Raw genomic sequence first — 16,977 nt, 5'->3', positions numbered from 1 at the left:
GCACAGCACCGCCACCGCACCCGCACCGCACCGCACCGCACCCCACCGCACCGCACAGCACCGCACCACACCGCACAGCACCGCACCGCACCGCACCGCACAGCACAGCACCGCACCCCACCGCACCGCACCGCACCCCACCGCACCGCACCGCACAGCACCGGACAGCACCCGCCACAGCACCGCACCGCACAGCACCGCATCGCACCCCACCGCACCGCACAGCACCGCACCGCACCTACGGCCGGAGCCGGAGCGAAGCACAGCCGCCCTGGCCGAGCCGGTAAGGGACTCCCGGGCGCCGGGGGACGGTGGGGGTCGGTCGTGCTGCGCGGAGGGGTCCCGGCTCCCCGGCCCCCGGGCAGGGCAGGAGGGCGGGTCGGGGCATCACCCGCGGGGTCCGGGAAGGCTTCAACTCCTGAGAGCCCCTCGGAGCCCTTCCATGCGGTGGGAACCGGCATCGCATAACCCGTCCTTGTTCCCCCGGAGAGACGGAGCTGCCAGAGCTGCCAGAGCCTGGTACATTTTGCAGGGCCAGAAGGATTCCCGGGAAGCTCAGCTTCATCTCCTGGGGCAGAATCCACAGCTCTGGGCAGGGCCGCGGGCAAAGCTACAGAGAGATCCTTCAGGTATGAGCATCCCTCCAGTGTGACCATCCTCAGGGTACCACAGAGGGATGCTCACACCTGAGGGATGCTGCTGTTACCAGGGGAATGCCATTAGCAGAAGGGTGCTGGTACCAGAGGGACAACAACTTGGTGCCCATAATGACATCATATGGGCCACCTAATTCCCGTGAGAAAGGTTCCCATGGCCTCCCACATCTCCCGTCCATGGGGATCTCTTCTCCCAGGATGGCCAAGGCAGCAGGAGGGCCGTGAGCAGCACCAAAGGCAGAGGAAAGGTGTTCCACCTGCTTCATCTCCTGCCTTGCCCCTGGCAGCACTGGGGTGTCCTTTTGGGTTCCTATATCACCACTTTTACTGTGCTAGGCAGTGGCTCCTCTCTTCACCTCCTGCCCCCAGAGTCAGGCTATCAAACCATACTCTGTTTACTTTAAGAAGCAAACTCACCTCCAAACACTTCTTTGGTGAAACCCTTGGAAACATGACTTGTACCAATTCACAGACCAGAAGGGAAGGAAAAGGAAAGCAAAAGAGCTCCACATCTTGTTATTTAAAATCCTGGTGGTGATTAAGTCAGTCTGATGATCCTCAGAGTCTGACTCATCATTTTTTTTTAAACACTCAGGGTTGGTGAGGTAGGATTTTACTGCTGCTGTTCTCCAGCAGCAAACTACCACATCCCCCCTGGAAACTGGTAGCAGGATGGGGCAGAGGCTCCCAGGCCCATCTCCACACCTCCATCCTGCCACTCCCTTTGTCCACCTGAGTGGTCTCTGCACAGATAGGGGTAGGGGAGCTGGGGTTTCAATCTCCACAGCTCTATTTCTAATTCAACCAAATCAAGCTGTCCTGGAAAAGATAGCCAGTGCCACTCCACCCTTGTTTTCTTGTCTCCTGAGCCCAGCCTCTCACCCCTTTGCCAGGGCACACCATACAAGAGCCATACCCCGTGTTCCAGGAAATAATGCCATGTCATATCCCCTCCACCCACAGCTTCCCTTCAGTGATGGGAGAGGCCTTGCAGGAACACCGAGGGGCCGTCCTGCTGCCCAGGAGCTGCTGCCACCCCCAGGGAGCTGCCAGCAGCCACGCTGAGCTGGCTGGTGGCAAGATGACCCTCACCACCACCACGCCAGCCACCAGTGTGGCCCAGGCTTTCTTCTGCCTCCTGCTCTGCATCCCCTGGGGCAGCTCGTGCCCCCCCAGCTGCCAGTGCACGGAGCAGGCAGGGGCAAAGGCTGTCCTCTGCAGCTCCCAGCACCTGGAGGAGATCCCCAAGGACATCCCCACCGATGCGGTGTTCCTCAAGCTGGATGCCAACAGCATAACCAGGATCCCTAGCAATGCCTTCAGGCACCTGTCCCACCTGGAGGAAATCGACCTCTCCAGGAATGCCATCGAGAAGATCGACAGGGCAGCTTTCAAAGGGCTGGCAGCTGGGCTGCGGACCCTCGACCTCTCCAGCAACCGCATCCGCAGCATTCCCAAGGAGGCCTTGCTGGCACTCAACGCCAAGCTCCGGCTGGCCAACAACCCTTGGCACTGCGAGTGTGCCTTGCAGGAGGTGCTGTGGGAGGCACGGCTGGACCCCGACTCCGTCCAGGACATCACCTGCCACACGGCCCCGCGGCAGGAGTACGTGGGCAAGCCGCTGCTCCAGGTCCTGGATGCCGGCGTCAACTTCTGCAGCGTGCGCCAGAGGACCATGGACGTGGCCATGTTCATCACCATGTTCGGCTGGTTCGCCATGGTCATCGTCTACGTGATCTGCTACGTCCGGCACAACAGGGAGGCCCGCCTGCAAGCACGGGGATTACCTGAAGTCACTGCCGAGCACCCAGGCCCACGCAGAGACCACCAGCACCGCCCTGTAGTGCAGGGCTGGGGTGCCACCTTCCAGCTTCTTTGCAGGGAGCCAGTGGCCACCTGGTGGGCATCAAAGCTTCTTGGCGGGATTCTCCAGTGCTTTCTTCAGGCAAGTGCCACCAATGTCCCCTCCCCAGAGACACCGGACTGAGTGTGAGCAAACGACACGGGGCAGGGATGCCAGGGACACCCCATGCAGGCCTGTCCGTCGAGATCAGGTTGCTGGGGACGAACATGCCCAGCCAGATGCTTTCTCCCTACCAGAGCTGGATGCAGCCCCAGTCACATACTTGTGGTCTGGAGAGAACAAGTCCCTGGCACAGAGAGATGGGAGGAGAGATGGGTTGTGGGGCCAGGAGGTCCCTGGGGTGCAGAGGGTCACTGCAGAGGGGTCACCCCATCCTGGCTCCAGTGAGGGATCAGCCTTGCCGAGGGCAGGACACCCTCCCCGAGGCCCCGTGGTACCTTGGCAGCCTCTGCCTGCCTCCAGCAAGCCGGGGGGAACTCCAAAAACCGTTTTTTTCCCTCATTTCCTCAATAAAGCCCTGCACTTAGGAAAAGCCCTGAGGGTTTGTGCTGCACTGGGAGCTGAGTGTCCAGGGAGGGTGGTGGTGCTTGTGGTGCCTGGGGGGCTTGTTCCAATTCAATCTCTCCCAAAGCACACCCACCTAAATTCAATGTACCAGCACAACCCCCATTAGGTGCCACCCCCTCCACCCTCAGCTCAATCTGCCTCGAGCAGCGACCAGCTGCCCAAATACATCTGCTCTTGCCTTATCTCACCTTATCTTGCCCTTCCTGATGGAAGCAAATCAAATTCTGCCTTTTCTCACAAGGCAGAAATGGTCCTTCCTGGCAGAGCCAGCTGCAGCTGCACCGAACAGGGAGAGGAGGGAGGGATGCAGAGGCTCACCCTGCAGGTCTGGACCCTGGGAAGGCTCAGGCTGTGACCCACCAGCCCTTCTTGATGGGGCTGGCACCTCCTGAGTGCTCCCCAGTGCCAGGGTGGGTGGCCCAAGCTCAGCAGGAAACCTGGGTCTGGGGAAGGCTGAGAGATGCTCTGGGACACTCAGGTGAGGCAGTGAGTCCTGGGTGGGGGGAACAGAGGGGCACCCTCACCCTGGCACATTGCTGTGCTCAGGGCCACCTTGTCCTCACTGGGCCACCGACAGCCGTGGACATTTGGGGGTGACTTGCTGGGTGAAGGGATGCCTCTGCCATGGGCAGAGCAGCTAGGTTACCCATGTGGGAGAAAGGCTGGGTGCACACAGTTTATTAGAGCTCTGGTTAAGCAAAAGAGTCCCCCAGCAAAGGCGAGGAAAAGAAAAGAGGCCACAGTTTCACCTGAAGCAGTTTTGGGTTTTTCCCATGCCCGTGGGAGCTGGAACGGTCCAAATGCAAAGCAGGTTTTGTCAGGAGTCGCCAACCCCACGCAAAGGTGCACGGACCAGCAAGGACCAGAACTGCTCCTTGAACACACCAACAGGTCTGCACAACACACACAACACTCGTTGAGGGAGACCCAAACCAGCCATGGCAGAGTGGGAGGGTGGGCAGGCACCCGTGGCAGTGGCATGGGATGGCGAGGCCACCAAAGATGACATGAAGAATGGCTGCAATGTCAAACCGGATGGTTCTCAGGAACATCACAGCCCCAGGCAGGCAGAGCCAAGCCTGGACCCACCTTTTTCTGCAATTTCTCACAGGTTTACTCCCCTCTGCCATGCACCCACCCCAGCAGCTCATGCTCTCTTCCTTCCCTGGCTTTGTGCAAACTTTGACCACAGCTACTGGCAGCTCTGGGTCCCTCCAGGGGACTGCAAATTGCCAAGTGTCACGGTCCTGATAAGCCAGGGGATGCACCTGGGCTCCAGGAACCTTGGGTAGGACATGGAGCGTGGTGGCAGAGCTTTCCCAGGAGAAACAGCCCTTTTGCCAGCCCCTGGACCAGGCTGCAGGGAGCCCCGCTCTCCTTCTCCTCCCCCTCCTTTTCCTCCCCCTTCTCCTCCTCCTCCTCCTTCCCCCTTCCTGCAGAGAGCTCAGCCAGCCACTGCCCAGCTGATGCTGCAGCTATTCCTGGGCTCAGTGGTCCATCTTCACCTGGATGCCCAGCTTGTCCTGGTGCTGGCGATGAGCTGAGCGTGTCTCGGCCGCCTCAGGTGGTTTTCAGCTTGAGCACCTTGGAAAGTGGCTCCTTGGCGCTGGAGTAGAACAGGTAGGAGCCCTCAGCGGTGTGAAACGCCTCCCAGTCTCTACAGCCCACAGTGGGGAGGTGGTGGGCTGCCACAAAGCCTTCGTAGCCTTGCCACCTGCACAGGGAAGGCAGTTAGCTCCTGGGGCATGAGCTGGGCACCTGGGAAGCGCAGGGAAGCTGAGCCATGGGGCTGGCATCTCCCATCTCCCTGCTGTGGCTCAGGGTGGGATGTCCCTCACTGGGGCTTCCCACTCCTGCCTGAAAACAGGGATCAATCCTATCCATCCTCCCCGGGCAGATGCACCAGGCTGTGCCCATGCAGGGTTGTTCCTGCTGGGAACAGCCCCCGAGCCCCCCAGGCCTGCCCTCTGCAGTACCTGTAGATGATGCTGTTAACAGAGAAGGTGAAGCCATCAAAGGAGTTTGCTACCACCAGAAAAGAGTCGTCTCCCACTGAGAAGAACTCCCAGTCCAGGGCACTGGGGATGGAAGAAGCAGAGGGGCAGGTGAGGTGACCCCTGTGTGGCCAGTTGAAGGAGGGGCTGTGTGTCCATGGGGCTGAGCCCACCCCACCCCAATCTCTGACACCCTGGTGACACACACAAAACCCTGCTCTTCCCAGGCCGTTCCTGAAAGAAATCCACTCTCATTCCCAAATCTAGGGCCTTCTCCCAGCTCCCACCGGGATTTGGTGTCAAGGAGCCATCACCCTCCCTACCAGCCCCAGTCCCTGGGAGTGTGAAGCCTGTAGGAACCCTCCAGGAGACAAGTGAGTATAGTTTTAAACTAAAAGAGGAGAGGCCCTGGCACAGGGTGCCCAGAGAAGCTGTGGCTGCCCCTGGATCCCTGGCAGTGTCCAAGGCCAGGCTGGACGGGGCTTGGAGCGGCCTGGGCTAGTGGAAGGTGTCCCTGCTCATGGCAGGGGGTGGAACTGGATGGGCTTTAAGGTCCCTTCCCACCCAAACCAGTCTGGGATTCTAGGAGACCTCTGGGTTGCTCAGGGGAAGGACGTGGACCGAGGAGCACCCTGAGTCCTTGCACAGGTACCTGTAGGTGAGAAGGTCCTGGAATTTAACAAACATCTGGGCCGTGATGTTCAGCTCATAGATGGAGGAGTTGATGGCGTAGAAGTTGGAGGGTGCTGGCATCCCGCTGTCATAGCTGTGGCTGTTGGCAACAGCCAGAAAGACTCTGTCCCCAATATGAAAAACCTCCCAGTCGGCAGCACCGAATGTCTGTGGGGAAGGAGGCCCATGAGAAGCTGGACGTGGCTGCCCTGCCTAAACACAGAGCAGGGACTGAGGAGCAGTGGCCAAGCCTTACCAGGATAGACTGGAAGAGCTGGAAAGAGCCACTGAGCCAGATGTAGATGTGTGAGTAGATCTTAGTGGATGTGCCATTGAACGTGTTAGCTACCGCCAGGAAGGAATATGGTCCGATGGTGAAAAATTCCCAGTCGTAGGCTCCAGAGGTAGGAATGGTCTGGTTAGTTTCAAACAGCCCTGTCCTGGGGTTCCACCTGTATATCACACTGTCTATATTGTGGTTGTTCCCTGGGGGAGACAGACGGACAGATGTGCACCGTGAGGGAAAGCAATTCCTGGTTTGTGTAAGAAACAAGACCCAGAAACAGGCTTGGCTATGTGACTATTTGCCAGCAGGTCATGAGGCTGTTCACATGCGAACTATTGCTCCCCAAGAAGTAGCCGAAGAGATTCTACAGCCTCCATCCCTACCTGAAGACCGCCTCCATCCCTACCTAGTGTCTCCATTCCTAGAGCCTCCATCCTGACCTAGAGCCTCCATCCCGTGGAACACACCCACAGCTTGTCCCGAGCGCATGGTGGTGGCTTTGTGGCAGCCCTGGCAGAGGAGGGACAGGCAGGTGCTTTATCCCCACACAAGCAGCACTCCAGAGGCACTGTGCCAGCATCCCAGGGTGGATGAGCTCTGCTGGCTGTCCCACAGGGTGGCCCTGTGTAGTGGGGCCAGTCCCAGCTGTGTCCCTAAGCTCCTGACATTGGGGGCTTCCCCCCAGCCCTGAAGCACGAACTCCATCCAGCTCCTGGGCTCTGCTCAAGCACCTTGACCTCATGTCTGTGTGGGACCCAGCTGCTTTAAATCCTCATTGCCACAGGGACTTGGGCAAAGAAAGGCCACAGGAAGAATGGGAATGGCCACAGGGATAAGTGGCAGCTGCTCAGGGACTGACCCTCCAGCCCCCTCTAAGGGAAACATCCCCAGTTTGGCTTGGCCACGATGGTCTTGGCCCCTGCGTGATGTGCATGGCTGCCAAAGGGACCACGCTGCCACGAGGGCAGGTCTCACCCAAACTGGCCCTGATGGAGCCCAACAGGTGCCACAGGGAGTTTCCAGCCCAGCTCAAGGTGCCCAAGCAGCCTGCTGCCAGCTCTGAGCCTGGTGCCAGAGGAGCTGCTGCCCCCTGAGCCAGCCCTGATGGCAGGGAAGGAGCCCACTGGCCCATCATCTGCACCCATCTGGGAGCACCCTGGAGTGCTAGGGCTGTGTTATCAACCCATTCATCCTCTGCACATCCCAGCCCAGAACAACTCATGGCCTGGGAGGGGAATGAGGCTGGATCATGTCTGCAGGGTATCCAGGGAGGGATGTCAGCAGGCTCTCAGTTTCCTGAGTGCCCACAAGGATCTGGCTTCACAAAAGGCTCAGCCTGGGGTGCTACCAGGTGATGTATTATTGGGGATAAAAATGAAAAGAAGCAGAGAGATTCAGCACAGACACCATCCCCACTCCTGTCCTTGTCCCCCGCAGTCAGAAACCCAGAGGGTGACTGTGTCAGCCACTTCCTCAAAGGCTTTTCTCTCCTCTGCAAGGCTTTGGGTGTCCTGAGGGACCCCACGCTGGCAGCTGTGTGCACACCTCCCTGGCTTTGCCCTGCACCCCGTTCCACCAGAGGATGCACAGGGACCGTGCTCTGAGGAGGGCACCTGCCAGGGTCCCACATACCACCCCAGGCCCTGGAGGGAATATTGAGGGTTGGGTACCTTGTCTGTGGTTGACCACAGCGAGGAAAGCCTCCCCCTCGATGACAAAGGCCTCCCAGTCCCTGGCGCTGTGCGTGGTGATCCGTTGGTAGGTGATGAACTTCGCTTTCCTGCGGCTCCACTTGTATATAACAGAGAACTCCTGACCCCTCTCGTTCTGCTCAAAATTCGCCACTGCCAGGAAGATCTGGAAAAGGAAAAGCCAGGACAGCTTGGTTTTCTCCTCTCAAAGGAGCAGGGACAAGAAAACGCAGGGGGAGGTGGGATGGAGGGCAAGGGATGGAGGTGGCTGGTGTGGGACAAGATGGGCCTGGCTGGGGTCCCTGAGCAGTCCCCAAGAAACACAAAGAGGGGACAGGGATGCAGTGGCCTGTGGGGGTCTTTGCACATGGCAGGGGCACAACTGGCAGCCAGCAGCCTCTTAGGCAGGGGGAGGGAGAGCTGAGCTGTCTCCACTCACACCCCTCCAGCCCCAGGAATGGTGAGCATGGACACGAAATGCGCTGGGGAAGGAGGGAGGTTCAGCTCACAAACCCTCCTGCAAGGAAAGGCGGTTCAGAACAAAAAAAGACAGGTATGATAATGATAACAAGGATAATAATGATAGCAATTCCCTGAGACAAAACATCTTCCAGACCAAGAAACCCCCACTCAAGTGTAAGAGACAAGCGTGGTGCAGCAGAGGTGGCCAAGTGCAAGGCAGGGAGCACATCCAAGCTCTGTCGTGCCGGCTCTGTGCCACTCCAGTGCCCTTCAGATGGAGCAGCAGAGATTATGCCCCAGTTTGGGCCACAAAGAGGCACAGGACCACAGCCCACAAAGAAGGAAGAGTCAGTGGGGATGTCCCCTGCCTCCTGGCCTGCACAGGACTCTGCCAGCACCAGCCTGGGGCTTTGTTCAGCCAAGGAGTGGCCACCCCCAAGGACAGGACTGTGCTGAGTCCCCCTGTCCCCTCACAGAAGGTGAATCCCCAGCTCTGCTCTCTCTGCAAGCACCAGTGCAGGGAGCCCCTTTGAGGCATCTCCAGAAACAGCTGCAGTAGGAAGAGAAACACCTGGATACATCCCCACAACCCAGGAGTCTCAAGTCCCCTGGTCTGCACCCACAGGGACCCCCAGGAGCCCCCACCCCAGCGGAGCAGCAGCAGATCCCAGGGCAGTAGTGAGGTGCTGCCACCCACAGAGGTGCATCCCACCTGCCCCTGTGAGGGGAACCTGGGCTACTGGAATCACCAGTACTGGGGCTGCTGCTGGTGTAGCACCTCTTTGGCCACCATCTCCATGAAGAAACGTGCCAAGCTGACGGGAACCACCTTGAGACTCCCCAGAGTTCCCATCTCCTGCCTGTCAGGGTGCAGCTGGAGTGATGGGGAGCAATGTTGGGGACATCAGGCACGTTCCCAGCACAAAGCCAGCGCTGCAACACAGCTGCACTTCCAGGCCTTCTGCAGAAGCCCAGCACCAGGGACTGTCCCCACCACCACCACACCCCCTTTCAGAGATGGTGCCCAGCATCAGTTCCCACTGCCACCAACAGGGGACATGGCCTGTTTGTACCCAGCCAGCAGGGCTGCCGGTGTCCCCAAGCCTGGAGGCAGCAGTTTTGCCCACCCCTCTGTACCCTGGAGCACGTGGCTGGCAATGGGAGAGCCCTGCAGTCACCCTGGGGACAAAGCCAGGGTGGGTCACGACAGAGGGGGAACAATCCCAGCTTCCCTGGGAGCCCTGCACAGAGCTGGCTCTGGCTTTCCTGGGGCTCCTCCAAAGTGCTAAGTAGCTTCCCAGGGAGAGGAACCAGGCAGATCCTCTGCTCAAGTCCCAAGGCAGATTGCCCAGGGGAGGAGAGGAGGCTCCGAAGTCCCGGAATAATTTAAAGGCAAGCGAGTTTAAAAATGCAGCAGGTTGGACTCAGTGGGTTTCAAGAGCGAACTGCAGGCTCTGGTGGCTCTTTAAGACCACAGGTGGATCTCTGAGATGCAGTTTCCTACTGTGCCAGGTGCTGGCAATCGCCTGGGTGGATGTAGATGTGTCTCAGCAACGTAAAAAAACACAGCAGGCAGTCCACAGATGAGCCAGCAGCCCCTGGAGAGCCCCAGATGATGTGCATCAGCAGGACCCCATCAAAGACAGTAGAGAGAGACATTCACCCCTAAACCACGCCCAGGACGCCGGGCTTCAGAGAAGCCAGGGTAGAGCAACTGCAATTTAATATCCTGAAACGTGGGGGCATCTTCCTGGCACACTCACCTTCTTCCCAATGGTGAAATACTTCCAGGACTGAGCTTGGTAGGTGGGGATGTTCTGGTAGTGCACGAACTTCCCGTCAATCCACCTGTAGATGGCCGATCCCGGGGGCGTGACCCGGTTGGCCACGGCTGCAAACAGTCCCACCTTTGGGATGGTGAAGACCTCAATGCCCATTGTCTCTGAGTTGGTCACCAGGTTCTGGTACTCCTCCACGTAGTCCAGCCTGTGTTGGACTGGGAGCCCACAAAAGAGAGGGATGAGGTTAAAACCAGGTGATTTTAGCTGGACAGGGGCCCCCCTAAGGGCTGGCTTGGCAGCACTTGCTGCTGTGCAGAGCAAATGAAGGTCCTGGTGTCACTGGGGGTGAAGGGCCAAACCAAGGGGTGGTAAGAGGCTGATTCCACCTCGATGGGCAGCACATCCAGCCCCATCCAGCCCTGCCTGTTCTCCAGCGGGGAGCAGAGTGTGTCCTTTGGGAGCAGGAAAGAACCCCATGCCACGGATTTCTATCGCTTGGATATATTTATCCTCAAGAGAACGAGGAGGAGATGAGAGGAGGAGAGGTTAGAGAAGACTAAGACAGAATTAATGCCAGAAATTGGAGCAGAAACCTCCAGAGGAGCCCTGATGGCAGATGGATGGGCACTGGAAGGGACAAATGGCAGGAGGAGGGCCAGTGCTGGTGGCACCAAGGGGCACAGGTCACTAAGATCCCAGCATGAATTCTCCTTGGGGAAACAGGGACACAGTGCCAATCCTGATGACTTCCAGAGGTAGGGAAGGACAGGGGGTCCAGTCACTGCTAGCTCCTGTGAGGAACAAATGGCTCATCCAAACCCACCCTGTGGATATCAGCAGAAGAAAAATGCTGGGAGAGGAGGGAAGGGAAGGACAGTTCAGTTAGGGCCATATCCCGTCCTCCATGTGCTCTCCAGGGATCCTGGGCAGACAGCCTGGAGCGAGTGGGAGAGTGCCAGTGGATGAAATCCATTGTCATCATTGAAGAACACCCATCCAAGCCAGGCTCTGGTTGCCTTTTCCCCCTTGGTACTCCCACTGTTTTCCTTACAAAGTGTCCCACCAGAGCCTGGATAACATTGAGACCTGTGTCTGCCACCCTCCCAATCCCCCCCAGTACTTCTGGCAGCTGATGGGTCTCTTTGTGTCCCCTAATCCATCCCACAAATGCTTCAGCACCAGGAGCACCAGTGCCTTTGGAAACCCACGGAAAGGAGCACCCCAACTCCCTGAGCATGGCTCTCCATGGGGTGAGCTGTCCTGCTCAGACAGGTCAGGAGCTCATCCTGCCCAGAAAATCCCCAGGGGGGACAGATAATGTGGAGAAGGTGGAGGGACCACAGAGGCACTTGAATCCAGAGCTGCTCTGGAAGTTTTGTGGGCACCGAGAGCAAAGCAAAGCCTGGCCAAGCAGGGGAGAGACAGGGAGACACCCCAGCCCCTCACTCTGCTGCTGATTCCCATCCCAAAGTGGTCTCAAGGGCAAATCTCAGCTCCTGCTCTGCTGCAAAGGTCTCCTTCCCTCCCCACCAGTACCTTCCAGCATGGAGAGCCAGGTGCTGCCATTGCAGAGGTACAGCCCTCGTCGGGAGGCGTTGAACCAGAACTGCGCCTTCTCCTGCTTGGTGCAGCGTGGACGGGCCCCCAGGGTCACCTTCATGTCGGTCTCTGGGCACAGAGAGGAGAGAGGCAGGAGCCTCTTAGTGCACAGTGGAGGAGCAGAGAGGCAGGAGGAGCGAATGTCCTGGTCTCATCCTGACGATGGGCACCAGGCAATGGGGGAAATGGAATCCCAGCACAAATCTGGGAAGCCACAGACTGGGAAAACCCTGTGTGGGGCCACTGACATGAGCCCAGCTCTGCCAAGCAACCCAGGCAGGGCCACCCTGTCTTTTCAGGGAGATTTCGGGTAGGGATCCCAACACACACACATTGAGAAGCAGGGTGCTGGGAACACCCTCTTTCCCTCTGCTCCTGCTTCGTTCCCAGCCCCATGCAAAGACCCTTCCTCACAGAGGCAGCCAACAGAGCCTGTGCCAGAGGGCACTGACCATAGGGGCACTGACCATGGGGGCACTGACCGTAGGGGTATTTGAGCACCTCGTTGCTCACTGGCTTTGCAGGGACATCCTGGAGGACAGTGGGGACAGAGAGCGTTGCTACTTTGAAGTTCACGGCGTGGCATATCCGAGGGGTGGCATCGGCTCCTGGCAGCAGGACAAGCTGTCTCAGCAAGCCCTGGGAAAGTGGGAGTGGAGGGATGGAGACCAAGTCCAGCCAGATCACAGAATGGGAACTGCAGGGAATTCATGCCATGGACTCCCTGCCTGACTTCCGCTTGTTGCCCTCCCTCCTGGGATACAGAAGTGTCCGTGGGATTCATGCACATTTACCAGATCCCAGATGCCCAGGGGGGCAATCTAACAGCTGATGTGAGGGGAGCACCAGCACAGGGCTTGGAGCTGCAGCTGCCTTTCACCGCCTCCACATGGGAAGGACCCACAGCCACCTCTGCTTCCTGTGCCATGGCCCAAGCCCTGCCAGCGTAGGGGACTGAGAGAGGGCTGTGGGTCATTCCACAGCCACCACAAGCACCCCGGGCACGCCTGGGTACCCCCGGCCACTCCACACCACGGGGCACCTACCGTGAACACGCCTTTCCTTCTCCGCCTGTTGCCCAGGTAGAAGCTGGCTCTCCTCACCGACAGCGAGGCTGGAAATGGTGTCTCCACCACCCTGGGGATGGGCAGAAAAGAGGTAGGGGACAATTTCACAGCATCTGCTGGTGGCCGGAGGAGACGCTGGGGGAGGAACATCACCCTGCCCACCCTGCTGAGCCCCCCACCGCCGCCCCCAACCTACACATCCTTGGGGATGCTGCAGTCCACCGTCAAGGAGAAGGACTGGCCGGAGACAGCCAGGACGAGCGTGTGCCACTGGTTGTCGGAGAGGGACACGTTGGGGAAGGTGACGCGGGTCTGCCAGCCGCCGGCGCGCTCCTGGCTCCAGAAGAGGAAGTGCAGCTTGTCGGGGGCGTAGCGCAGCCCCACCAGCACGCTGGGGCTCTCCTCCACCATCAGCGTGAAGATGTACTCGTTCCTCTGCGGGAGGGACGGGCTCTCACCTGCGGGGCCGGGCCGTGCCCGCGCCGTGCCCGCCGGCCGCGCTTACCTTGGCGGGGCCGCGGAGCGCCCGCAGGGTGACGATGATGGAGAACTCCTCGGGGAAGCGGTCGCAGTGGATGAAGAGCCGCGAGGCGGGGAAGCCCAGGGCGCGGGGCCGCGAGGCGGAGAGCTGGAAGCCGCGCACCCCCTGCACCTGGAACACCCGCATGCCGCGGGCCAGCCCCCCGGCCGGCACCGCCTCCGACAGGATGTCCAGCGGGCGCAGGTCTGTGCCGAGAGACAGAGCACGTCACGGCGGGGGAAGCCACGCCACCCTGTCCCGCTGTGGGATGGGGGTACCACAGCTCCGGCTGAGGTGCTCCACAGCAGCAGCATGGCCTGGCGTGCCACGGTAGCCTGCTGGCCCTTGCCTGGGGTCTGCCCCGAGCCCCTGATCCAGGGCCAGAGGCAAGATTTGCCGTTCAGACACGAGGTTGGCATCGCCATCGCCACAGCAGGAACACCAAGTGTGCAGAACCATCTCACTGATGCAGCTCTGAAGGATGACACTGGAGCTGGGACCTGCCAGCCATCAGCAACCGCAGCCGGAGCCAGGAGAGCAGGCAAGGATCCGGTAGCACAGATTTGCTCGCACGGCAACCCGTCCCCATCTCTGTCCACAGGGCGCCGGGGACAGCTCTGCCCCTGCAGTCCTGGTTCAGGCTCTCCCGACCCAGCCCTAATTGCACACATGCACACGCACTCTCCCAGCAGGCACCAAAACCACTCATTATAAGCAATTACCCTCTCCCCAGAGAAGAAAACGCCGTGCCCTGCCCCAGGGCATCGCCCCGGTGAGAGCACACAGCACAACAGCACCACAAGGTGCCACCCCACAGAACAGTGCCAGGTCCAATGTCTCAGCACTGGAAGGGCTGTAGGGACTTCTCCGACCTTCCTGGCCTTGGGCCGTCCTGTTTTTATTTTTGAATGCTATGCTGGCAGAGAAAGGAGATGATGCCCAAGAGATGAAGCAGCACTTGGCTACACTAAAACATCCCTGATTCCATCCCACCCCGCTGAGACCTGGCTTTTAGCTCCAATTTGTACTAATAAATCCGGGCTGCTGGGGCACAGCGGGAGAGCTGGGAAGGAGGGAGCTGGGAGCAAGTTTGGGCTGTGTGTCTGAATCCAAACCAGCTGGAGAAGGGAAGCGCTTCCTCCGGACACGCCTGGCCAGCCCAGTTCCAGGTGGGCAGGAACAAGGAGGAATCTGCTCATGTGGCTCCATCCAGCCCAGAGCAGGGAGATCAGTGAGGTCCTTCCCACCCTGGCAGCTCTGTGTGCCCCCTGCCCACCCCACTGCTGGTTTAAGCTGTTCCTAAAGCAAAGTCTTGGCGGGGGAGTTTTAACTGGAACAGCTTATTTCAGAAATGCATCGCTCAGGGAACGGCCAGTTCCTGTTTTTTCCAGCAAAAAGTACAAGCTGAATTCAGGCTTGGATTTGCAGAGGGGTTTAGGAGCCCCTAGTTGCCCCTGAGATGGTGAGGATGAGCTGGGGGAGAGCTCAGCTGCGGCTGGAGGTTGTGGGCCAGGAAGGGGCCAAGTCCTAAGACCAAACCCAAATCCCTAAACCCAAAGATCTGCATCCCAGTCTGCCTCCCACATCCATCACTGCTAAGGCTGGGAGTGCAGGCCCAGCTTGGGCAGCACAAGTGGTGTCAGGGGACCTCGTGCTGGGGTCTCCAGGATGATGCTGGGCTCTCGGCACCCCCAGGATCCCTCCAGCCAAAGCTGCTTGGGGACAGCGAGGACACGCCCAGAGAGATTGGAGCGCCTCAGGGAGGAGGCAGTGGGCAGAAACTCTCCGATCTCTCACATCATCTGTAACAAAATGCAAATACAGTTGCCACCTAACTGGGACAAGCCCTAAGCACACAGAGCCTGGGCCCAAGCAGCCCCGAAAACTGAGCTCAGGCTTTGCTGCCCACACAGCACAGGCATGGGGATGGGACGGCAGAGCCAGGGCATGGGGATCCTCTTCGGCTCAGGCTCGTCTCGGAAATGCCACTGGAGCTGCCAGCTCCTCGGCTGGGGACGGTGGGACGGGAACTTTGTCTGCCGGGAGGGCGGAGGTGGTGCCTGCCAGAGCACAGAAGAGTCCGGGGCAGGAGGGACTTTCCAAAAGGATTTCATGGCTCTCTTCTCCTTCTTCCAGTCCTTCCCCTCCCCTCCCGTCTGCCTCCAGCAGAGCCTGGGACAACGCTTGTGCCACAGGGACAGACCCACAGCTCTTCCCAGAGCTCCGAGAGGGCTGGTTGCTCCCCGGTTGGCATTGTGGGGGCTGCAGGCACAGGAATGACCCCACATCCTGCTGTCCGTGGGTGCTGGCAGGGCTCTGGCAGCACCTGAAGCATCACTTGAGTGGACACCGAGCACCGAAATACTGGGGCTGGGCTGCCAGCGAGAGGCTGACCCACGTGGGGCATGCCCCCCAAAACAGAGCACGCCTTCTGGGGTCTGCCCTGGCAGCGTGGCGAGCAGCCCACCCATGGGGGCACAGCAGTCCCAGCACGTTTCCCAGCAGGGTTAACACCCTGCAGCCAGCCCGCCCTTCGCTCCTACCTGTGCAGTGCTGCCACGTCCGGCCTCCCCGCATGGAGCCCCCGCCGCTGGCCCAGCGGAGGAGAACGACCCAGAGCAGCAGTGCCGCCGACATCGGGAGCCTGGCTTTAGGGGGTCCATCCACTGGGACCCCCCCGCTGTCCACTCCTCCGTGCCCTGGCCGGCGCTGCTCGGCTCAGCGCGCTGGGGGCTCTCCCATGCTCTGCAGCGGGACCCCCCGGGCACCCCGGCACCGCTCCGTCCTCGCCGGGGCCGAGTCACCCCAGGCTGCCAAACCCCGGCTCTGTGCCGGTGCTTTGCGTGGGCATCGTCCCCGGGAGCTGGCGGGGGTCTCCCGGGGCGGCCGCCGAGGCAGTGCCGGCTGCAGCCTGCACACAGACATTTAAATGAGAGGTCGGTGGTGGGAGAGGAGGAGTCCCGGCTCCTCCGAGAGCTTTTATCTTTTGCCCAACCCTCTGGAAGGCGGCTTTGGGGAGGGATTTTTTAATCATTATTTTTTTGCTTGCTTTCTTTGCTTCCTTTCATTTTTGGTGATTCATTTTCCCGGGCTCACGTGGGAGTAGGTGGGAGATTCGCCCCTGCCTGGAGACACCTGGGTGGGAACCCTCCTGCCCCTAAACGCATTGGTTTTCAGCTTGTATTGGATGAGAGACCCTCTGGCCCCTCTGGCCCATTCCACCATGCCCAAAAATAAGCCAGATCCCCAAACCTGCATGTTTCTCCCCCAATATTGTCCCAGGCCGGTGATGCACATCCCATGCCCCAGGCAAGGCTCCATCCCAAGGGCCAGCCACAAAAATGCCACTGATTCAGAAACCCTCCAGGTTCTGCTGTTCCAAGGGGAGCATCAGCAGTGGGAAAGCTCCCTGCACACAGTGAGCTCTGCTGGGCTCCTCCAGCCACAAAACGAGTCTCTTCCATTCCCCAAACAATTGAAACAGGCTCCCACCCCCCTCGTCCCCAAAGCCTTCCCGCAAGGCGAGCGCTGGAATAGAAAGCGGATGGCGAGGACCAAACGCCAAAAATTGTGTCGCAAACTGGGGGTTTTGTCAGTGAGGAACAGCCAGAGCCAGACCCATGGCCATATTTGCTGCCAGTCTGTCCACACCCCGAAATCAGCCGTGCTGGGACTTAGAGTGCAGCCCAAGGAGTGCAGCCCATGGTGGAGCGCAGCACCATGCACGCACCTCGGTCCCAAATCCCAAGAGGAGCTGTACTGAAACACCAGAACGCTGGTTCCTCTGTCCCAGAGCCTGGGGAGTGGCTGTGTGCCTG

General features: G+C 59.5%; 2 protein-coding genes across 3 annotated transcripts; one reads left to right on the top strand and one right to left on the bottom strand.

The window, feature by feature from the left end:
* Positions 1-166: 166 nt before the first annotated feature.
* LRRC3 (leucine rich repeat containing 3) lies at positions 167-2,597 on the top strand. The gene is given in 3 exon segments (XM_039557044.1): positions 167-283; positions 1,620-2,418; positions 2,420-2,597. Coding segments are annotated over 2 exon segments (867 nt in total). The 5' UTR covers positions 167-283; positions 1,620-1,632; the 3' UTR covers positions 2,501-2,597.
* On the bottom strand, positions 1,028-16,077 carry TSPEAR (thrombospondin type laminin G domain and EAR repeats). 2 transcript variants are annotated; one of them, XR_002048098.2, is made up of 13 exons: positions 15,703-16,077; positions 13,145-13,365; positions 12,836-13,074; positions 12,619-12,709; positions 12,055-12,211; positions 11,510-11,641; positions 9,956-10,188; positions 7,710-7,896; positions 6,010-6,239; positions 5,734-5,921; positions 5,064-5,165; positions 4,593-4,801; positions 1,028-2,424 (listed from the first exon to the last, which is right to left on the bottom strand). XR_002048098.2 is itself a non-coding variant. In XM_010411187.4 (12 exons), the coding sequence occupies exons 1-12, from the start codon at positions 15,794-15,796 to the stop codon at positions 4,648-4,650; spliced, it is 2,028 nt and encodes a 675-aa protein (XP_010409489.1). In that variant the 5' UTR covers positions 15,797-16,077; the 3' UTR covers positions 4,501-4,647. The 2 variants fall into 2 exon arrangements, 1 of the variants encoding a protein (XP_010409489.1); XM_010411187.4 differs by lacking the exon at positions 1,028-2,424 and having other exon boundaries at positions 4,501-4,801.
* Positions 16,078-16,977: the final 900 nt, after the last annotated feature.

Source organism: Corvus cornix, chromosome 9, assembly GCF_000738735.6.
Source record: "Corvus cornix cornix isolate S_Up_H32 chromosome 9, ASM73873v5, whole genome shotgun sequence".
In the NCBI taxonomy this organism is placed as follows: Eukaryota; Metazoa; Chordata; class Aves; order Passeriformes; family Corvidae; genus Corvus; species Corvus cornix.
Note: the sequence above shows the minus strand (reverse complement) of the source record. Positions and strands in the feature narration are given on the sequence as shown.

What these genes read in the sequence shown, in the direction of transcription:
- TSPEAR (XM_010411187.4), bottom strand. Translation starts at nt 15,796, where the DNA reads ATGTCGGCGGCACTGCTGCTCTGGGTCGTTCTCCTCCGCTGGGCCAGC. An exon ending in CGCTCCGCGGCCCCGCCAAG is followed by an intron (nt 13,075 to 13,144) that starts GTAAGCGCGGCC and finishes TCCCTCCCGCAG; the next exon opens with AGGAACGAGTACATCTTCAC. An exon ending in AGCTCTTCCAGTCTATCCTG is followed by an intron (nt 5,922 to 6,009) that starts GTAAGGCTTGGC and finishes CCTTCCCCACAG; the next exon opens with ACATTCGGTGCTGCCGACTG.